We start from the raw sequence: 23,694 nt of genomic DNA, 5'->3' as shown, positions 1-23,694 counted from the left end.
TCTGCAAAATAACCACCCACCTCCAAGTGAGGCTCAAAACCCTTGGTGTTCAGAAGGACAAACACAACAAGGCAGAGCCCAGTATCTACAGGGAACATCCCTGATTAGAAACAACTCGGAATATAGATTTACTTCCAGTTGAGTTCAAGAGCAGTTTCAAAATTATCAGGTAAAAGATCTTGAGTGCCAAACAGCAAGTTTTAAAAGTACCAGTTCCAGGAAGTAAATGTAATTTGCAAATGCATTTATTATATAAACAGTCCCTAGAACTATAGTGCTTTTCTTCTAACAGTATCAAGCATTTTATGTTCTCCAGGTAACACACTTACAAGGAAACAGCATACATTGACCCAACTTGTGAAACACAGAGAGAAGGCAATGTTACCAGTGGCCAGGGGTTAGCACTGGTTTTCAGGTTCTTGGACTTCTCGTCCAAAGAATTGAAAACAAGAGTCCACACCAATTTACAGAAGAAGCAAGGTGGCATCATTTGAGCAAAGTGATGGCACAGATGATAGAGAACAGCAGACCACATGAGTGAGGATGCTCGTGGGCCCCACTCAGTGTTCTGGGCTTCGTTCTGTCAGGTTCAAAAGAAGAAGGGGCTAGTTACTGGGGGGGGGGGGTGGATGGCTCTCTATTTTGATTCACAGACTAAGTCATACACTCTGCACATGTCTCTTCCTGTAATGATTCCTATCTTATTGATGTCCACATTTAATTGTGCATAGATACATATGGTTAGGTAAGGGACCACCCCTAAAGATTTCCAAGAGAACTCAACTCTGCCTTACTGCACATGCACCCCAGTTCAGGCTACATTTATCATACCTGGGTATGCTGAGACTGTGCTTGAAAAGATACTGTCTAAATCTGACTGTTACCAGGGCAATTTCTATTACTAATCAGAGGTGGCTGTGCATGTAGCCTGCTGCAGGCAGGAGCTGCAGGGGGCTCTGAGCTTGCTAGGTGCATTGTTTGGAGAGAGATACATGCACATAGTGTTTGCCAGTAAAGAGCCTGCCAAGTCCATTGTTACACCAGAGTGCGTGTGTATGTCTGTGTGTAGTGTGGTGTGATGTGGTGCTGCTGGTGGTGGTGGTGGTGTGTGCAGTGTGTGTGTCTGTGTGTGTGTGTGTGTGCGTGTGTGTAAAACCCAAAACCAAACAGTTGTCTCCCTCACCAGGAAGCAAATGGAACCCCACACTGCCAATGTACAAACATATATGGTAAATTAACTAGCACGTATGTAAATATATAGAGAAGCTGTCCATCATTTGCAAACACTAAGCTACTTGACTTTTTGTTTAACAACTTGGTTCAAAGTCAAAAGCTCAAGCTTTATTTTTTCTAAATTTGTCATAAAGCCATTTAAATTTATCACTGGGGTCTTCTAGACAACTTTTGCAACACTAATGAAGTATTGGTAACCCACTGCCACCAGACCACCCGGGCAGCTTATTATTGAGGGTTTAAATATAATCTCAACCTTAACTTTAGCCTTTTGGAATACTTCCAGTTACCACCGACCATAAGCTTGCTTTCAAACCTGAAGATACTCGGGCTCACAGGAAATGACCTTTTGTCCTTCCCAGAGGAAATCTTTTCCTTAATATCTCTGGAGAAATTATATATTGGACAAGACCAGGGGTCCAAGCTTTCATCTTTGCCAGAAAACATCAAGAAATTGATGGTAAGCCTTCCCAATGAACAGCTGAGAAGCACATACCTGCCCCCCACCATCTGCGTGTGCGCGTGCGCATGCACACACACACACACACACACACACACACACACACACACACACACACACACACACACCCATACACTAAGACTGAGAGAACATGAGGTGATGCTTTCCACACTGTGTAAAGGATGCATCTGGAATAGATTTCTATCAGGAACAGTGGATTTCAAGTTTGCAAGCTCGCTGTTATTGCACAATACTCTACTCTGCTTGTTCAATATGTCGTTTTAAGAAAAGCTCTTTTATTTATTCTCTGACAATTTCATACACATATACAGTACATCATGGTCCTATGCACCCACACTTTCCTGCTTCTCTCCCCCAAGATATCTTCCAACACATCAGCTTCCTTCTTAGTTAGGGTTCGTACTGCTGTGTTGAAACACCATGACCAAAAGCAACTTGGGAAGGAAAGGGCTTATTTCACTCACAGTTCCATAGAACAGTTCATCATTAAAAGCAGTGAGAGCAGGAGATCAAGCAGGGCAGGATCCTGGAGGCAGGCGCTAATGCAGAGGTCATGGAAGGGTGCTACTTACTGGATTGCTTCCCAGGGCTTGCTCTGCCTGCTTTCTTATAGCTCAGGGGTGACCACGCCTACAATAGGCTGGGCCCTCCCCATGATCACTAATTAAGAAAATGTCCTACAGCCTAAATTTATGGAGGCACTCTCTTAATTGAGGTTCCCTCCCTTTAGATAACTCTAGCTTCTGTTAAGTTGACATAAACCTAGCCAGCAGCATAGCCTCAAACCTTCATGTCCATTCCTCTTCTTTAGAAGTCCAACTGTGTCCATCCATTGCAGCTGCCCACTAGAACGTTGACTAACCTTCATGTGACTGGACCTTGTAGATGTCTCCAGAGATAACCACAGCTTCTGTGAGTTCATAGGCATGCCATGTCCAGAAGACAGCATAGCATAGCATGCTTCCCATCTTCCACCTCCCCTTCTATTACACTCCCCAAGTGTGATGGGATCAATATTGATGTCCTATTTAGGATACTTAAATCCACTTATTTTCAGCCATCTGACCAGTTATGAGTCTCTACATTAACTGCTGTTCTTTAGCCAAAATGGAGGGTAGAACATATCTATGGATATAAATGTAAGTATATTATAAAGGCAGTTGACAACAAGGGAATTTAGCAAGACAAGAGTAGTAATTTCTCCACTGGCATCTATGACCTCCCCAGCCATGGGCTTTTGACTATGTGTATCAGGCACACATTCCCTCCTGTGAAACAGGCTGCAAATCCTAGCAGAAAGTAATTGGTGATCTCCATAACTTTCAAGCTACTACTCCACGAGTGGCTCTTCAATATGTCTTTCCCCTATTGTAGTTTAGTTATGTTTTCTTTGTAGAAATTGACTGTGATGATTTGAATATGCTTGGCCCAGGGAGTGGCACTGTTAGAAGGTGTGGCCTTGTGGAAGTAGTTGTGTAACTGTGGGCATGGGCTTTAAGACCCTCATCCTAGCTGTCTGAAAGTCAGTATTCTGCAGCAGCCATGAGATGAAGATGTAGATAGAACTCTCAGCTCCTCCTGTACCATGTCTGCCTGGATGCTGTCATGCTTCCTGCCTTGATGATAATGGACTGAATCTCTGAACCTGTAAGCCAGCCCCAATTAAATGTTGTACTTATAAGAATTGCCTTGGTCATGGTGTCTGTTCACAGCATTAAAACCATAAGACATTGACCCACACCACTTTCTATTTAATTTTTATTTTTTATAAGTATCCCCTTGATTATGACATTATTTAGAAGGTAAAGTGTCCTGTGAATGGCGTGATTTGGAACCTGGATTTTGTTACCTGGAATTCTCTGTAAGGAAAAATGTGACCTGACTTTCTTGCTTAGCAATGGGCAACCTGAGGATGGTTCTCTACAGAATGCTAGCAAGATAAGTTCATTCTCACCAGTGTCTTTGTGTGTGTATTCTTTAAGAACCATTTGTCTGTGTTCCTCTTACTTCACTCTTAATGATATAGCAGCTCTGGGCTGCCCGTAACCTTTAGTCATAGCACTGAGCCATGGTGGATGTAATACTGATAATTCTAATGTGACACAGAGACCCAATTCCTAATTCTTTATTACACTATTTCCTTGAACATGCCATATCATACCAATGGTAGAAATGCAAAAAATATATTTTGTCTAATAAAGTTGAAAATATATAAGTTGAATGCATTCAAACCAACTGTCTATGCATTTGGGCTACTTTAACCTAGATGATTTGGGGTACTTAGTTGAAGAACTGTTGTCATTTCCAAAGATAGCTAGCTATTAAAAGGGAGTAGATGGTACAATGCTGTAATGATCCAATACTTTTTCATGAGGCTCCGATAAAATTAAGCCCCAGTATTTTCACTTTGCTGCATAAATGGACACTAAATCTAATGGCTTTATTTAAAAGCAGTTGTATTTCTGGATATTAATTTTGTAAATATTGTATCAGTTATTCCTCTTGTCATTGGGACCAATAAACCTCATTAGGAGTAAAATCATCCATTAGGATGGGTTTATTTTGGCTTAAATTGGAGGATTTCAGCCTATCACAGTGGAGGAAGCATTGTGGCAGGAGTGGCTTTGTAAATAGTAGCAGGAACAGAGGTCTTGTCAGACCAGAAGGCGAGAAAGGTAGGCATAAGCTTGGGGGCAAGGTCAACCTCCACAGGCCTGCGTCTAGGGGCTTGCTGTTGCCAGTCAGGCACACTTCTTAAAGGCTCAACAGCATCAAGAAGCAGCACAAATTAGGGAGTGACCCCTGGAAAGTGAGCCTTGAGAGTCAGAATCATCAACAACAAGCAGGTTTCTCCCATTGTCCCAAGGCATGCTCTCCCTAATGCATAGGAATGGACACACACAGGAAAGGCTGGTTGTTGTAATTCACTTGTCAAGGTAAGTGTTCTCAGTACACACTCTCCTTTTACTGCAGAATCTTAAGGAACTATACATAGAGAACAACCGACTGGAACAGCTGCCAGCATCCTTGGGATTAATGCCAAATCTGGAAGTTCTTGACTGTCGGCATAATCTTCTTAAGCAACTCCCAGATGCCATTTGCCATACTCGAAGTAAGGAGCTTCCTAGATCCCCAGACCAGGACAATGAGACCCATATTTCCTATGAATGGCTTTCTTGAAAGCCCAGTTTCAGAGTTGGTAGAACTGAGACCTGTACCATCACCCACTCCCAGGCTCACTAGCAACTCCGGGGAAGCCAGGTGTATCTATATTTGTATAGCTAAGAGTCTTGTAAAGGTAGTTTATATGAATGAAAAAGAGAAGCAAATAGTAGTTAGTAAGAAAATTAGTATACACCCATACTTTAACTACACCTACTGTCAGCAGAAATTGAACACATACAATTTGACAGTATTGGGAGTTGGGGTCTTGATGTAAAAGTTAATTGAGATCATTAAATCTTTTGAATAAAAGAAAAATTATTGACCCAGAATGATGAAACCAGCAAAGGGGATTTCTAGGATTCTATGTTGGACTTGGAAAATGTAGTCACACTTGATTCCTTAACACTCAAATACTGTTTGACTGAGTCATTCCTTATCGATATCCATTCACCATCTCATTTAAACATCATTTAGAATCAACTGGGTTCTCTTAGGCTGTCAAAGGGCAGACACAGACATTTGATCCATGGTATTAGAAGCCTGGTACTTCCCTCCTCTCCATCCTCTTACCAATGGATCTCACCTGAGTGAGTTTAGGTGCTGCTATCCTAAGCTGAATCAATTCATTAAAATGAAGATCTTTCCAGATTTGAGAGAGCTGCTGCTGGAAGACAACTTACTCTGCTGCCTCCCAGAGAACCTTGATCACCTGGTGAATCTTAAGGTCCTAACGCTGATGAACAACCCCATGATTGACCCTCCCATATATGTGTGTAACCAAGGCAATGAAGCCATATGGAAATACCTGAAGGAGAACAGAATTAGGAAAGTGATGACCACCAAGGTAAGTAGACTCAGCACAGAATCCTTCTTTAAAAATGTATCTTAGGCAATTTTATACATGTATACAATGCATCTTGATAATAAACATACCTTATTCCCCTACCCCTTCCCTTCATGTCCCTCCCTCTTTATGCTCCCTTTTTTATTTCATTCTTCTTTAGCACATTACATCCCAATTGTAGTTTCCCCTCTCTCCACTACTACAAGTCCCTCCCTACTCCCTCCTCTGTTCCATCCAAAAATTTTCTTCTATTTCCCATTTCCAGGGAGATCCATGCATTCTCCCCTTGAGCTCTCCTTGTGACTTGGCCTCTCAGGGTCTATGGATTGGAGCGTGATTGTCCTTTACTTAACAGCAGTGTCCACTTGTAAGTGAATACATCCCATGTTTGTCTTTCTGGGTCTGGGTTACCTCACTCAGGGTGATTTTTTTTTAGTTTCATTTATTTGCAAATTTTAGGATGTCATTGTTTTTTAACATCTGAGTATTACTCCATTGTGTAAATGTACCACATTTTTTTTTATCCATTCTTCTCTTGAGGAACACCTAGGTTATTTCCAGTTTCTGACTATTATGAAAAAAGCTGCTATGAACATGGTTGAGGAAATGTCCTTGTGGTTCTTTGAATATTTCCAAGACTGGTATAGCTGGGTCTTGAGGTAGATTGATTGCTGATTTCCTAAAGAACTGCCATATTGATAACCATAGTGGCTGTACAAGTTTGCACTCCAACCAGCAATGGAGGAGTGTTCCTTTCGCTCCACATTCTCACCAGCATGAGCTGTCTCTTGTGTTTTTGATCTTAGCCATTCTGACAGGTGTAAGTTGGAATTTCAAAGCGGTTTTGATTTGCAGTTCTCTGGCAAAGGATGTTGAATATTTCTTTATGTGCTTCTCAGCCATTTGAGATTCCTCTGTTGAGAATTCTTTATTTAGATCTGTACCATATATTTTAATTGGATTATTTGGGTTGTTGTTACTTAGTTTCTTGAAATATTTGGATATTAGCCTTCTGTCAGCCGTGGAGTTGGTGATAATCTTTTTCCATTCTGTAGGCTGCCATTTTGTCCCATGCCAGTGTCCATTGCCTTACAGAAGCTTTTCAGTTTCATGAGGTCCCATTAATTAATTCTTGATCCTAATGCTTTGTCACTGATATTCTGTTTATAAAGTTGTCTCCTGTGCCAACGAACTCAAGGCTATTTCCCACTTTCTCTTCTATTAGGTTCACTGTGTCTGGTTCTATGTTGAAGTGTTTGATCCCCTTGGACTTGAGTATTGTTCAGGGTGGTAGATATGGATCAATATGCATTCTTTTACCCACAGACATGCTGTTAGACCAGCATGACTGTTAAATATATTCTTTTTTTCCCACTGTGTATTTATGGTTTCTTTATTTAAAAAATCAGGTGTCTATGGGTGTGCAGATTTATGTCAATCACTTTGATTGATGAACCTGTCTGTTTTTAGGCAAATACTATATAGTTTTATTTCTATATCTCAGTAGGATCGATAGCTTGAAGTAAGGGATTGTTAAGAGAAGGTGATACTTCTGGAAGTTCTTTTATTGTTCAGGATTGTTTTAGCTATCCTTTGTTGTTGTTGTTATTCTTTTCATATGATGTTGAGTATTGTCCTTTCAAGGTCTGTAGAGAATTGTGTTGGAATTTTGATGGAAATTGCATTGAATCTGTAGATTGCTTTTGGTAGGATGGCCATTTTTATCACAAAAATCCTACCAATCCATGAGCATGGAAGATCTTTCCATCTTCTAATATTTTCAATTTCTTTCTTCTAAGACTTGAAATTTTTGTCATACAGATCTTTTACTTGCTTGATTAGGGTTACCCAAGATATTTATATAATTTGTAGATATGGTAAAGGATTCCCTGATTTCTTTCTCAGTTTATTTGTTATTTGTATGTAAAGGGAATACTGGTTTGTTTTTTTTTTTTTTAGTTAATCTTGTATTCAGCCACATTACTAAACACCTTTAGTGTTTACAGCTGTAGAAGTCCCCTGATAGAATTTTGAATCCATATGTATACTATCAATATCATCTACAAATAACGATAATTTGACTTTTTTTCTTTCCAATTTCTATCCCTTGATCTTTTTCAGCTTTCTTACTGCTCCTGGTAGAGCTTTGTGTATTATATTGAATAGATATGGAGAGAGTGGACTATCTAGTTTTATTACTGATTTTAGTGGAATTGTTTTGATTTTCTTTCCATCTAATTTGATGTTGTCTATGGGCTTGATGTAAATGGCCTTTATTATATTTAAGTATGTCTCTCATATCCCTAATCTCTCCAAGACTTTCATCATGAAGTGGTCTTGGATTTTGTCAAAGACTTTTTCAGCATCTAATGAGATTATCATGTGGGTTTTTTTTTCAATTTGCTTATACAGTGGATTGTCTTTATCAATTTATATGTTATAACATTCCTGTATCACTGGGATAAAGTCTACTTGATCATAATGCATGATTCTCTTGATGTGTTCGTGGATTCAGTTTCCAAGTATTTTATTGAGAATTTTCACATCTATGCAATGGGGGGAATTGGTCTGTAATTCTTTCTTTCTTTCTAGAATCTTTGTGTGGTTTGATTATCAGGGTAACTGTGGTCTTATAAAATGAATTTGGCAATTTTCCTTCTGTTCCTATTTTATAGAATACCTTGATGAGTTTTGGTATTAGCACTTCTTTGAAAGTTTGGTAGAATTCTGCACTAAAACTGCCTGTCCCTGAGCTGTTTTTCAGTTGGGAGACTTTTAATGACTACTTCTATTAAGACTACTTCTAAAAAACCCACATGATCATCTCATTAGATGCTGAAAAAGTCTTTGACAAAATCCAAGACCACTTCATGATGAAAGTCTTGTAGACTTTCCTTAAGGGTTACCTTCCTTAAGGGTTATAGGACTGTTTAAATTGTTTATCTGATCTTGATTTAACTTTGTTAAGTGGTATCTATCAAGAAAATTATCCATTCTTTTATATTTTCCAATTTTGTGGAGCACAGGTTTTAAAAGTATGACCTAATGATTCTTTGGATTCCCTTGGAGTCTGTTATGTCTCCCCCCCCCACACACACACTCTCTTTTGTTTCTGATTTTATTAATTTAAATGTTTTTTCTCTTGTTTTTTTTTTTTTAGTTTGCATAAAGGTTTGTCTATCTTGTTGGTTTTCTCAAAGAACCAACACATTATTTCATTGAGTTTTTGTATTGTTCTCTTTGTTTCTATTTTATTAATTCCAGTCCCCAGTTTGATCATTTCCTGAGCTTTCTGGTGTGCTGTTAAGTTGTTAGTATGAGATCTCTCCAGTTTCTTTTCTTTTTTTCTCTCCAGTTTTTTTTTTTTTGAAGGCATTTAGCACTATGAACTTTCCTCTTAGCACTGCTTTCATTGTGTCCCATAAGTTTGGGTGTGTTGTATTTTCATTTTCATTTAATTCTAGGAAGTCTTTATTTTTTTTCTTTTATTTCTGCCTTGACACAGTAGGCATTCAGTAAAGAGTTGTTCAGTTTCCTTGAGTCTGTAGGCTTTCTGTTACTTCTGTTGTTGCTGAAATCCAGTTTTAACCTGCAGAGGTCTGGTAGAGTGATGGGAGTCATTTTCGTGTTGCTGTATCCGTTGAGACTTGCCTTGTGACTGAGTATGTGATCAGTTTTGGAGAAAGTCCCATGAGGTGCTGAGAAAAAGATGCATTATTTTGCGTTTGGGTAAAATGTTTTGTAGATCTGCCACGTCCATTTGGTTTATAACATCTGTTAGCTCCAGTATTTCTCTGTTCAGTTTTGTAGATCTGCTATGTCCATTTGGTTTATAACATCTGTTAGCTCTAGCATTTCTCTGGTTAATTTTTGTGTGGATGACTTGTCCATTAGTGAGAGTTGGTATTGAAGTCTCCCACTATAAGTATTTGAGGGTCAATTTGTAATTCAAGTTTAATAGTATTTCCTTTACAAACATGGATGCCCTTGTGTTTGGGGCATAGGTGTTAAGAATGGAAAATATCAACTTAGTGGATTTTTAAAATTATTTATTTTATGAATGGAGTACACTTTAGCTATCTTTAGATACACTAGAAGAGGATATTGGATCCCATTACAGATGTTTGTGAGTTACCATGTAGTTGCCCGGAATTGAACTCAGGACCTCTGGAAGAGCAGTTAGTGCACTTAACCACTGAACCATCTCTCCATCCCCCACCCTTTTTTTTTTTTATCATGAGTATGATTTTCTTTCCCTTGAAGTCTATTCTGTGAGATATTAGAATGGCTTCACCAGCTTGTTTTTAGGGTCTATTTGCTTGGAAAATCTTTTTCCAACCCCAAACTCTTGAGCTAATGTCTATCTTTGATGTTGTGTTGTGGTTCTTGTATTCAGAACCTGTTTTCCCATCCATTCTGTTAGTCTGTGCCTTTTTATTGAGGAATTGAGTCCATTGATATAGACAGATATCAATGACGAATGATAATTCCTTTAGTGATGGTAGTGTGTGTGTGTGTGTGTGTGTGTGTGTGTGTGTGTATGTGTGTGTACGCACACATGTCTAGATTTTCCATCTCCAGGATTCCCTGTTTCTTTATTGCTTCTACTTTCTTTCTTTTTTTTTAGATATAATAAATAAATCTTTTTTTTTTAATTAGGTATTTTCCTCAATTACATTTCCAATGCTATCCAAAAAGTCCCCAATACACTCCCCACCTCCAGTCCCCCACCCACCCACCTCCACCCCTTGGCCCTGGCATTCCCCTGTACTGGGGCATATAAAGTTGGCAAGTCCAATGGGCCTCTCTTTCCAGTGATGGCCGACTAGGCCATCTTTTGATATAAATGCAGCTAGAGTCAAGAGCTCTGGGGTACTGGTTAGTTCATAATAATGTTCCACCTATGGGGTTGCAGTTCCCTTTAGCTCCTTGGGTACTTTCTCTAGCTCCTCCATTGGGGGCCCTGTGATCCATCCAATAGCTGACTGTGAGCATCCACTTCTGTGTTTGCTAGGCCCCGGCATTGTCTCACAAGAGACTGCTATATCTGGGTCCTTTCAGCAAAATCTTGCTAGTGTATGCAATGGTGTCAGCGTTTGGAAACTGATTATGGGATGGATCCCTGGATATGGCAGTCTTTAGATGGTCCATCCTTTCTTCACAGCTCCAAACTTTATCTCTGTAACTCTTTTCATGGGTGTTTTGTTCCCAATTCCAAGAAGGGGCACAGTGTCCACACTTTGGTCTTCGTTCTTCTTGAGTTTCATGCGTTTAACAAATTGTATCTTATATCTTGGGTATCCTAAGTTTTTGGTCTAATATCCACTTATCAGTGAGTACATATTGTGTGAGTTCCTTTGTGAATATGTTACCTCACTCAGGATGATGCCCTCCAGATCCATCCATTTGCCTAGGAATTTCATAAATTCATTCCTTTTAATAGCTGAGTAGTACTCCATTGTGTAAATGTACCACATTTTCTGTATCCATTCCTCTGTTGAGAGGCATCTGGGTTCTTTCCAGCTTCTGGCTATTATAAATAAGGCTGCTATGAACGTAGTGAAGCATGTGTCCTTCTTACCAGTTGGAACATCTTCTAGATATATGCCCAGGAGAGTTATTGCTGGATCCTCTGGTAGTATTATGTCCAATTTTCTGAGGAACCGCCAAAATGATTTCCAGAGTGGTTGTACAAGCTTGCAATCCCACCAACAATGGAGGAGTGTTCCTCTTTCTCCACATCCTCGCCAGCATCTGCTGTCACCTGAATTTTTGATCTTAGCCATTCTGACTGGTGTGAGGTGGAATCTCAGGGTTGTTTTGAGTTGCATTTTCCTGATGATTAAGGATGTTGAACATTTTTTCAGGTGCTTCTCTGCCATTCGGTATTCCTCAGGTGAGAATTCTTTGTTCAGTTCTGAGCCCCATTTTTTAATGGGGTTATTTGATTTTCTGGAGTCCACCTTCTTGAGTTCTTTATATATATTGGATATTAGTCCCCTATCTGATTTAGGATAGGTAAAGATCCTTTCCCAATCTGTTGGTGGTCTTTTCATCTTATTGACGGTGTCTTTTGCCTTGCAGAAGCTTTGCAACTTTATGAGGTCCCATTTATCGATTCTCGATCTTACAGCACAAGCCTTTGCTGTTCTATTCAGGAATTTTTTCCCCTGTACCCATATCTTCGAGGCTTTTCCCTACTTTCTCCTCTATAAGTTTCAGTGTCTCTGGTTTTATGTGGAGTTCCTTAATCCACTTAGATTTGACCTTAGTACAATGAGATAGGAATGGATCAATTCGCATTCTTCTACATGATAACCGCCAGTTGTGCCAGCACCATTTGTTGAAAATGCTGTCTTTTTTCCACTGGATGGTTTTTGCTCCCTTGTCAAAGATCAAATGACCATAGGTATGTGGGTTGATCTCAGGGTCTTCAATTCTGTTCCATTGGTCTACTTGTCTGTCGTTATACCAGTACCATGCAGTTTTTATCACAATTGCTCTGTAGTACAGCTTTAGGTCAGGCATGGTGATTCCACCAGAGGTTCTTTTATCCTTGAGAAGAGTTTTTGCTATCCTAGGTTTTTTGTTGTTCCAGATGAATTTGCAGATTGCCCTTTCTAATTCGTTGAAGAATTGAGTTGGAATTTTGATGGGGATTGCATTGAATCTGTAGATTGCTTTTGGTAAGATAGCCATTTTTACAATGTTGATCCTGCCAATCCATGAGCATGGGAGGTCTTTCCATCTTCTGAGATCTTCTTTAATTTCTTTCTTCAGGGACTTGAAGTTCTTGTCATACAGATCTTTCACTTCCTTAGTTAGAGTCACGCCAAGGTATTTTATATTGTTTGTGACTATTGAGAAGGGTGTTGTTTCCCTAATTTCCTTCTCTGCCTGTTTATCCTTTGTGTACAGAAAGGCCATTGACTTGCTTGAGTTAATTTTATATCCAGCTACTTCACCGAAGCTATTTCTCAGGCTTAGGAGTTCTCTGGTGGAATTTTAGGGTCACTTATGTATACTATCATATCATCTGCAAAAAGCGATATTTTGACTTCTTTTCCGATTTGTATCCCCTTGATCTCCTTTTGTTGTCTAATTGCTCTGGCTAGGACTTCAAGTACAATGTTGAATAGGTAGGGAGAGAGTGGGCAGCCTTGTCTAGTCCCTGATTTTAGTGGGATTTCTTCCAGCTTCTCACCATTTACTTTGATGTTGGCTACTGGTTTGCTGTATATTGCTTTTATCATGGTTAGGTATGGGCCTTGAATTCCTGATCTTTCCAAGACTTTTATCATGAATGGGTGTTGGATTTTGTCAAATGCTTTTTCCGCATCTAACGAGATGACCATGTGGTTTTTGTCTTTGAGTTTGTTTATATAATGGATTACATTGATGGATTTTCGTATATTGAACCATCCTTGTATCCCTGGGATGAAACCTACTTGGTCAGGATGGATGATTGTTTTGATGTGTTCTTGAATTCGGTTAGCGAGAATTTTATTGAGGATTTTTGCATCAATATTCATAAGGGAAATTGGTCTGAAGTTCTCTATCTTTGCTGGGTCTTTATGTGGTTTAGGTATCAGAGTAATTGTGGCTTCATAGAATGAGTTGGGTAGAGTACCTTCTGATTCTATTTTGTGGAATAGTTTGTGAAGAACTGGGATTAGATCTTCTTTGAAGGTTTGATAGAACTCTGCACTAAACCCATCTGGTCCTGGGCTTTTTTTGTTTGGGAGACTATTAATGACTGCTTCTATTTCTTTAGGGGATATGGGACTGTTTAGATCATTAACCTGATCTTGATTTAACTTTGGTACCTGGTATCTGTCTAGAAACTTGTCCATTTCATCCAGGTTCTCCAGTTTTGTTGAGTATAGCCTTTTGTAGAAGGATCTGATGGTGTTTTGGATTTCTTCAGGGTCTGTTGTTATGTCTCCCTTTTCATTTCTGATTTTGTTAATTAGAATACTTTCCCTATGCCCTGTAGTGAGTCTGGCTAAGGGTTTATCTATCTTGTTGATTTTCTCAAAGAACCAGCTCCTCGATTGGTTGATTCTTTGAATTGTTCTTCTTGTTTCCACTTGGTTGATTTCACCCCTGAGTTTGATTATTTCTTGCCGTCTACTCCTCTTGGGTGAATTTGCTTCCTTTCGTTCTAGAGCTTTTAGGTGTGTTGTCAAGCTGCTAATGTGTGCTCTCTCTAGTTTCTTTTTGGAGGCACTCAGAGCTATGAGTTTTCCTCTTAGAAATGCTTTCAATGTGTCCCATAAGTTTGGGTATGTTGTGGCTTCATTTTCATTAAACACCAGAAAGTCCTTAATTTCTTTCTTTATTCCTTCCTTGACCAAGGTATCATTGAGAAGAGTGTTGTTTAGTTTCCACGTGTGTGTTGGCTTTCTATTATTTATTTTGTTATTGAAGATCAGTCTTAGTCCATGGTGATCTGATAGGATGCATGGGACAATTTCAATATTTTTGTATATGTTGAGGCTTGTTTTGTGACCAATTATGTGGTCAATTTTGGAGAAGGTACCGTGAGGTGCTGAGAAGAAGGTATATCCTTTTGTTTTAGGATAAAATGTTCTGTAGATATCTGTCAGATTCATTTGTTTCATAACCTCTGTTAGTTTCACTGTGTCCCTGTTTAGTTTCTGCTTCCATGATCTGTCCATTGGTGAAAGTGGTGTGTTGAAGTCTCCCACTATTATCGTGTGAGGTGCAATGTGTGCTTTGAGCTTTACTAAAGTATCTTTAATGAATGTGGCTGCCCTTGTATTTGGAGCATAGATATTCATAATTGATAGTTCCTCTTGGAGGATTTTACCTTTGATGAGAATTAAGTGCCCTTCCTTGTCTTTTTTGATGACTTTGGGTTGGAAGTCAATCTTATCAGATATTATAATGGCTACTCCAGCTTGTTTCTTCCTACCATTTGCTTGGAAAATTGTTTTCCAGCCTTTCATTCTGAGGTAGTGTCTATCTTTTTCTCTGAGCTGAGTTTCCTGTAAGCAGCAAAATGTTGGGTCCTGTTTCTGTAGCCAGTCTGTTAGTCCATGTCTTTTTATTGGGGAGTTGAGTCCATTGATATTAAGAGATATTAGGGAGAAGTAATTGTTGCTTCCTTTTATTTTTGTTGTTAGAGTTGGTGTTCTGTTCTTGTGGCTGTCTTCTTTTAGGTTTGTTGAGGGATTACCTTCTTGCTTTTTCTAGGACGTGGTTTCCATCCTTGTATTGGTTTTTTTCTGTTATTATCCTTTGAAGGGCTGGATTCGTGGAAAGATAATGTGTGAATTTGGTTTTGTCGTGGAATACTTTGGTTTCTCCATCATGGTAATTGAGAGTTTGGCTGGGTATAGTAGCCTGGGCTGAAAATTGTGTTCTCTTAGTTTCTGTATAACATCTGTCCAGGCCCTTCTGGCTTTCATAGTCTCTGGTGAAAAATCCGGTGTAATTCTGATAGGCTTGCCTTTATATGTTACTTGACCTTTTTCCCTTACTGCTTTTAGTATTCTATCTTTATTTAGTGCATTTGTTGTTCTGATTATTATGTATCGGAAGGAATTTCTTTTCTGATCCAGTCTATTTGGAGTTCTGTAAGCTTCTTGTATGTTCATGGGCATCTCTTTCTTTAGGTTTGGGAAGTTTTCTTCTATAATTTTGTTGAAGGTATTTGCTGGTCCTTTGAGTTGAAAATCTTCATTCTCATCTACTCCTATTATCCGTAGGTTTGGTCTTCTCATTTTGTCCTGGATTTCCTGGATGTTTTGAGTTAGGATCTTTTTGGATTTTGTATTTTCTTTGATTGTTGTGCCAATGTTCTCTATGGAGTCTTCTGCGCCTGAGATTCTCTCTTCCATCTCTTGTATTCTGTTGCTGATGCTTGCATCTATGGTTCCAGATTTCTTTCCTAGGGTTTCTATCTCCAGCGTTGCCTCAATTTGGGTTTTCTTCATTGTCTCTACTTCCCTCTTTATGTCTTGGATGGTTTTATTCAATTCCATCACCTGTTTGGTCTGGTTTTCCTGCAATTCTTTAAGGGATTTTTGTGCTTCCTCTTTAATGTCTTCTACCTGTTTAGCAGTGTTCTCCTGCAATTCTTTAAGGGATTTTTGTGCTTCCTCTTTAATGTCTTATACCTGTTTAGCAGTGTTCTCCTGCAATTCTTTAAGGGATTTTTGTGCTTCCTCTTTAATGTCTTCTACCTGTTTAGCAGTGTTCTCCTGTATTTCTTTAAGTGTGTTGTTAAAGTCCTTCTTGATGTCCTCTACCATCATCATGAGATATGCTTTTAGATCCGGGTCTAGCTTCTCCGGTGTGTTGGGGTGCCCTGGACTGGGCGAAGTGGGAGTGCTGGGTTCTGATGATGGTGAGTGGTCTTGGTTTCTGTTAGTAAGATTATTACGTTTACCTTTCGCCATCTGGTAATCTCTGGGGTTAGTTGTTATCGTTGTCACTGTTTAAAGATTGGAGCAGACGCTGTGTTCCACTCACCAGAAGTCTTAAGATCCTGTGGCGGGTGTCGTGGGTAGCTGGCGGGTGTCAGCTGACCCTGCGCCCTAGCTACCCCGTTGCTGGTCAGACCAGAAGAGGCTTGTGGCCCTACTCAGGCCGGTTTTCTGCCTCCCCAACCAAAGCAGTCTCAGGTCCCACGCGATTGGACTGGAGCAGAAGCTGTGTTCCACTCACCAGAAGTCTCAAGATCCTGTGGCGGGTGTCGTGGGTAGCTGGCAGGTGTCAGCCAACCCTGCGCCCCAGCCACCCTGGTGCTGGTCAGACAAGAAGAGCTGCTTCTACTTTCATTTCCGGGTCTTGAACAATTTTGTTCATTTCCTTCAACTGTTTGATGTTTGTTCTTGGCTCTCTTTAGGGTATTTATTCATTTTTTTTCCTCCTTAAGGACCTCTTTCATCTTCATAAAGTTGATTTTAAGGTAGTTTTCTTTTGTTTCAGATGTCTTAGAACACTAAGAACTTGCCGTAGCAGGATAACTGAGCTCTGGTAGTGACATATTGCTTTGGCTATTGTTGATTATGTTTTTAAACTGGCATCTAGGCATCTGAGTTTGGGGCAATTATAGGTCTAGGTGCTGATTTCTGAGTTTGTCTTTGTTGGATGGATGCTTTTCTCTTTATTTCTGTTTCCTCTCTGGTCTTCTGGCCAGCATGACTACAGCTCTGGTGGAGAGCTTGTCCTCTAGACCATCAGGGTGCCTCTGCTGATTTTCTAGAACCCAGCTCGACCTCTGGTGGGCAGGGAGATTTAGCTAGAGTTGTGGGCCAGGATGTGGTAAAGAGGAGCAGAGACTATCTGGGGATAGGCTGGGCACACTCTGAGAGAATGTTGGTGGTACACATGCAGGGGCTTACCTGCGGTTCTGGATGCTGGCATAGCCTGTGATAAAGCAGGAGACTTCTGCCGGAGTTGTAGACCAGGATATTGCCCCCCTCACACATACCCTTACCAAGGCTAGTTAATGCTGCCTGTGTTCCCACGGAGGTGAGGCAGACACTGATGCCTGGGTAACCTACCAACAGTCACACCCTTGCATAAAATTGACTCTCCTCTAGAAGTCATTAACTGTGGTAGCGCCTCTTCTAAGGGTAGGGCCTATGAGCCCCTGCCTGTCCATGCTGGATCACTGACTGGCCCTGAGTGACCAAAACCCATCCATCTGCCTTTTGGGAAAGGGGGTGTCACTCTCTTAAAATTGATTCCTATTGATTTGGAAGCAATTTTTTTTCTCCTGTCCCCCAACTTGACATACTGGTCAGTCTTAAAAAAGCTAGCTGTAACATTTGTGGTCTGCATGCTGAGAAAGTTCAGTGCCTAACTGAAGTTCTGACTGGAACAGGCTCTGATGTTGGATGATTTAGCTAGCCATTTAGAAATTGTCTTACATGCAGATTTTTAAGGAAACAACACTAAGGAAGGATGTCAATGACTCAAGCAGTATGCTGAAATAAATATGTCTTAGCATCTCAGCATCCCTGAGGGTGAATCTTGTCAGGGCTGTTTTGACTTCACTGGTCTCTATAAACATATAACTCTCACAGGTAATAAACATGTCTGCAATAACATAAGTATGGAATGTATAATGTGCATGATCCAGTTAAAGATGGCTCTCTGTTCTCTGTCCAAGCAGGTAAGGCATCTGTCTTTCTTTTATAAGTCAGTTTAGACTGTATAGCAAACTAACTTAATTTTCTATCTACACCATTTGAAAGAATGATATGATAAGTCCTGAGGATTCTGTACCCAACAAGATTTATTAGCTATGCATAACTAAAATTCTGGCTGGAGACATTTTCATGTCTTAGCCAGTCTCAGAACTGTTCCCATGTAGGGAGATCAGCAATTTATGTTACCTGTTTTGTTCTTCTTGGCTTCTTCCTTTATGGGTGCAGCCTAGATCTTGGGAGGGGGGTTCCCCCTGTCGAATCTTATTTTTATCAATTTGGTAGGAATAATATTTTTCTTCTCCTGTTGAAATAAGAGCATATTTCCTTCCCCGGTGCAACATATTCCCAGTATATATATTCAATCCTTTCTAAAGATCCAGTGTTTTTCAGCAGTTCTTTATCTGTCTCATTGAAGTTCTAAATATTTAAGTCAATAAAGTTCTATTTAATATATTTCTGGGAGACCCTACATCCCCTTTCTGTTCTATGAACATTTCCTTTAAAATTAGATCTCTGGCCGGGCGTGGTGGCGCACGCCTTTAATCCCAGCACTCGGGAGGCAGAGGCAGGCGGATTTCTGAGTTCGAGGCCAGCCTGGTCTACAAAGTGAGTTCCAGGACAGCCAGAGCTATACAGAGAAACCCTGTCTCGAAAAAAAAAAAAAAAAAATTAGATCTCTGTAGCGGTAAATTTTAAAAGCTGCTCTATGCTCCTAGTGGGTGCATGTGGCTCTGCACCTGCCCAAGAAGCTCTGGATTCACAAGTGAAAGACACACATGCACAGCGTTATTTTTAATATGTCTTACTAGCTCAATGGCTGGGCCACTTGCAAATGTCCCTGGTGGCTAGCACACACTCCCCTCCGGTATTCCTGAGTTAACATTTTTTAAATCTATATTTTATCTTTGCTGCTCTGTTTCCTTCTGGGCAGACCTTCCATGAGGCTGCTTTCCCTTTGCACCTACATTTCGGCCATCTCACCCTCCTGCTCCTTCGTGGCATGGTCTGTCCTATGCCCCTCTCTGAGCGAATCCCTTCTCCTCCTTCCTTGTGTTTCTTTCCTGGGAATCCTAAAAGTACTGCCTTTTTCATTCTGTCCAACCATTAGCTGCTGGTTCTTTATTGACCCATCAAAAAACCAACTGTGGTAGGGACCTGCAGAGGATGTGGGAATTTCCATGTAAGCACAAATCAGACCCCTAACATCTCAAACCTTTTGTCCAATAAAAAAGGTTGTTTTATCTCAGACATAAATTGAGTACAACCATAAAAATTATGTAAATTATTAATATGATATATAACTAACACCTAGTCTATCATATTTGTCAACTTAGATAAAGTACTCTATAATCTACCCTGACTTAAAGAGTTTTACTGATTTCTATATCTGAATTATTCTATATCTGCATTCAACTAGCATTACCATCTGAAAACCATCTTTCCAAATCTATATCATCTTCCTCAATGTTAAACAACTTAAATTTGATTATGAGACTATAATTAGTCTTCAACTCAACAGAAATCCAAAAATGAATTCAACATTACCTGAATATATAGGAAGCACAAAAACATAGTTTCCAGAACTTAAAAAAAATTGTAGAGACAGCTGACTACCTGGATAGTTCCCTATTCCTCAAAGTATCAGAGCATCTATCTTCAGCCTTCTGGCCTAGAACCATCTGACAGACCTTAAGTGAAGCAGGAACTATGAAGGACTAGCTTACTCTGTTTTGGCAAAGCCAAGATGTCGACTATCCCACATCCCACATTGTATGTCCTTTCTTAGACAGTATTTTTTGCCTGTAGATGAATTAGGGCAATTTTTGTCCAGGGGCTACCTTGCCACAACTGGAGCAACTCCATAAGGAGTTTTGATGCTCAATTTCTTCTTTGAACCATGAAGTGGGTACTGTCAGGAGTAGACATGTCTCTAGTCAAATGATCTTTAATAATAATAAATATTATTTATTTAATTAATATTAAATGTCATATTCTGTGGATTTCTGGTATGTTTGAAGACTATTTATTTCATAAAGTATATCTGAACTGTTAAACCTTGACTCCTCTTAGTGATTTCTATTTGAATAATATTAAAAAAACACTTCATTATAATTACATCAGAATCTAAAATAACCATGAGTTTCCTATCTGTCCCTTAACTTGTGTTATTTAATCATCCTAAACAGTTTGTAACAGCAGCTATAGAAGGACTGGGAGAAGGGCCTTGCATTCTTAAATGAGTTGCAGAGGCACAATGCCTATCTAAGAGTAACAATATTAATTTCCAATTTTGAATCAATATACAAGATTTATATCAATGAAAGCCTTAAATCTATATAAATATATAGATTCTGTACCAATGTAAGAAATTTTAACTTTAATTTGCATCAATTATAAAGATTTCTACCAATGTAAGATTGTGGCTATATAATGGTTTGCTTAAGAATAAATTTAGTAATCCATCCCATCTATCTCCTTTTTGTTCAATATTATGACTAGTCCTAAATTATCCATTAAAATGACAACCTACCTATAATTTATAAAATAACCATAACCAGACACCCAAACCCAAGGGATTGGGAGAACAACTCTCCACCATTTCTTCCTGCTGAATAGGGGCAACCAAAAAAATTTAAAAAGGTGGGGAGGAGTAGGAAAATTAGAAAATTTGGTTAGGCTTAAGAAAGCTAGCTTTCGCATCTATTATCCAGTCTTTGCATGCTTAGAAGGATCAGGGATTGACTGAAGTTCTGATTGGATCTATCTAAAAGCCTGTATGTATGAACTTAGTTCATTGGGAGTCAGCAACAATTCCTGAAGCTGCTCTGGAAGCAAGTCTCTAGACAGTGTCTGAAAGCAGGGGGCTGGAACAGCAGGTCATTTCAGTGTCTCCCACAGATGGATCTTGTCAGAGCTGCAAATTCTGCAATATATGAACTTCACAACCAAAGTTTTAGTACTATTAAGATATACGTGTGGATTGTGAAAGATCAGTTAAGGATGAATTTTTGTTTCTTCTTTGAGCAGGTAAAAGACAACTATCCTATTTTGAGTTAAGTTGATCAATAACTAATTATAATAAATCTTCATTCATGCCATGTGAAGGATGGCACAATGAATCTTAAGGATTCCACAACCAACAAGATTATTGTCTAAATTTTACCTGAAGTTTTGGCTAGAGACATATTTATGTCTAAGTCAGTTATAGGGTTGTTCCTATGTCAAGAAATCAGCAAATCAAGTTACCTGTCCTGTTTGGTTGTCTCAAATTTTTCTTTTCTGTTCCCAAGATCTTCAGGGGGTCTTCCCTGGTCATATTTGCTCCATACCATTCTGGAAGGGGTCCAAAGCCTTTTCTACGTTCCTGTCAACACAAATATAGAGCCTGTCTCCCAAAATAATATGTCCTTGTTCCAGTAACCAGAAGTCATTAAAGGAATAGATTGAATTAACTTAATAGCTTGATCTCTCTCCCAGAGGAATTTTAATATAACCACATGCATTTTGATAATTAAAATAATTCAAAGTAACTAAAACAATTAAATAAATATTATCTGTTGAGGTAGTGCTTCCTCACCACCTCCTGCCCCAACCTACATGAGATCAAGGCCTAAGTTATTTATTCATCTGTATACTTAAATTCTCCATTCTATGGAGGTTAATATGGGAATACATATGTCCCCTTTCTCTTTAAATAACTTGAATTAACATAAGCTTCTATTATCTGTCTGATAAGGTTTTCCACTTACCCCCTGGTCTTTGACCTATATTTTAAGATAAAAAGCCTCAGTTATGTGTTCATCTGTGTATACTTAAATCCTCTCTTCTGTATACTGTATAGGCCTATTCTTAGGCTAAACTATCCCAGAATTCCCGTGTAGACCACATTCAAAGAATTTGAATATGTCCCCCAGCATAGACCTTTTTAACTTTAAAGCATATTTTTTCATTTTTTCTATTCTCTCTATCTCCGTGCCTTTGATTCCTACATTTGAGATCAAAGGCCTATATTTCTTTATTCCATGTATACTTAAAACTACTTAAACAATTACCATTATACTCCCTTCTATCCTTAAAAACAATCAAGTCAAATTTTATTCATCTCTCTTTTTTATTTATCTGGTTGTTAGTAGCAGGCAAGTTCTATCATCTGCCTCTCTCTCTCTCTGCCTCTGAGAAGCCTGTCTCTCTTTGCACAGCAGAGGCTCCCAGCATCTCTAAGCCCAAATTCTTTGTATTAGTTCCAAATGTCATGTGGCTAGGGCAAAATTTGTAGCCTGCTAAGAAGCCAGTTCTCCTCTACTCCTAATCTTACATCAAGGCATGTGTGTATTCCATTCAAGAATCTCTAAATAATTTTTGATAGTGAGTTCTTGCCTACACGTTGCATGCCTTCTGTTGTGGTAAATATTTAAAACATCTCCGTGTGTGTTCCTGGTGGCTGCACACATGGCTCTACAACAGTCCAAGAACTCAGGATTCACAAATGGAAGACATACACACAACCTTTATATTTAATAGTCTTAACTAGCTCAATGGCTGGGCAATTCAAAACCTCCCACCAGCTATCACACATTCTCCTCTGATATTTCTGAATTAATACTTGCTAAATCTATATTTTATCTCTACTACCCCAGACCCAGTTGGTGGTGATGGGGCAGTCCTGGGGCCACTTTCCCAGATTCTTACATATCTGTGGGCTCTTAAGTCTGATCTCTCTGCTTTCCTACCATGGTGATTCTCCTTCTCTCCTCTGTGTTTCTTTCCTGGGAATCCTAAAAGTTCCACCTCTATCCCTCTGCCCAGCCATTTGGCCACTGGCTCTTTATTGACCCATCAAAAAATCAACTATTGTGATTGAAGTTAATTCTGAATCATCCTGAATGGTTCCAGCCATTTCTATATTCAAAACATCTCTTTCTGCATGTTGAGTGTCAGTACTTTATTAAAATATTCTGAAAAATAGGCATATTACATATAGGATGTTGGATATTTGAACTCAGGTTCTCATGCTTGCACAGAAAATTCTACTATCTACTGCATGCCCCAACCCTTCAATATGTTTTAGAGGAGTAAGCCACAGCTAGACCATAGCAATCTAACACCAAGTTTGGGTCTATCTTGTTTTCAGATTCAGGCATGGTGGCGTGGAATCATGGTCCGGAAAGGATATGGATCTTATGAAGAGCTACTAAAATCTCGAAAAAAAGGAAAATCCCCTCCAAAGGATAAGAAAGGGAAAAAGGCTGCAAAGGGGAAGCCTGCAAAAGGGAATAAAAAGTAATTATGTAAATGAATTAATGAAAATAAAGATTGCTAACAGAGCAGGAAGGCACCCTGTCTAGGGGCCATAAAACAACCACATGAAAATTAACCATGAAATTAAGGCTGTTTGTAATAATAAAAGAGTCTTATTTTACTGAACTGTTTGTGGGAAGAATGATATGACACCTGGGAAATGATTCAAAATAGCATGCCAAAGGGGCTGGGTTCAAATGAAGCAAGACAGGACAGATGTAAACTGGCAACCACAGAAGTAGGTGGCGAACATGTGGGGGTCCCTGCATTCTTTTGTCTCTTTAAAAACATTTGGGGAAAGTCATGGTTATACAAGCAGGTCCATGGAAATACACTAATATGTCACCTTGCACCTGTGCTGACATCTTACACAATGTCATTATTAAAATAAAACCAGAAAGCTGACATTGGTTCAATATACATCACTTACCCAGATTCTATCAGGTGTGTATGCACATGTATATGTGTGTGTATGCATCATGTAG

General features: G+C 39.3%; 1 protein-coding gene across 3 annotated transcripts in view; it reads left to right on the top strand.

Annotated features, from left to right (window-relative positions):
* The window catches only part of Lrriq4 (leucine rich repeats and IQ motif containing 4), a 30,313-nt gene extending 6,989 nt beyond the window's left edge, over positions 1-23,324 (top strand). For 2 of the 3 annotated variants that reach the window (XM_021158807.2, XM_085835981.1), the window contains exons 3-6: positions 1,520-1,693; positions 4,688-4,826; positions 5,527-5,723; positions 23,043-23,324. In XM_021158807.2, coding sequence (XP_021014466.1) covers positions 1,520-1,693; positions 4,688-4,826; positions 5,527-5,723; positions 23,043-23,195 — 663 coding nt within the window. In that variant the 3' untranslated portion in view covers positions 23,196-23,324. The remainder of the gene's footprint in view (positions 1-1,519; positions 1,694-4,687; positions 4,827-5,526; positions 5,724-23,042) is intronic. The other variant, XM_021158808.2, reaches the window with a different exon arrangement.
* Positions 23,325-23,694: the final 370 nt, after the last annotated feature.

This window comes from Mus caroli, unplaced genomic scaffold, assembly GCF_978045245.1.
Source record: "Mus caroli unplaced genomic scaffold, Mus_caroli_1 scaffold_3, whole genome shotgun sequence".
Classification (NCBI taxonomy): domain Eukaryota; kingdom Metazoa; phylum Chordata; class Mammalia; order Rodentia; family Muridae; genus Mus; species Mus caroli.
This window is presented reverse-complemented; position numbering and strand designations above follow the sequence as displayed.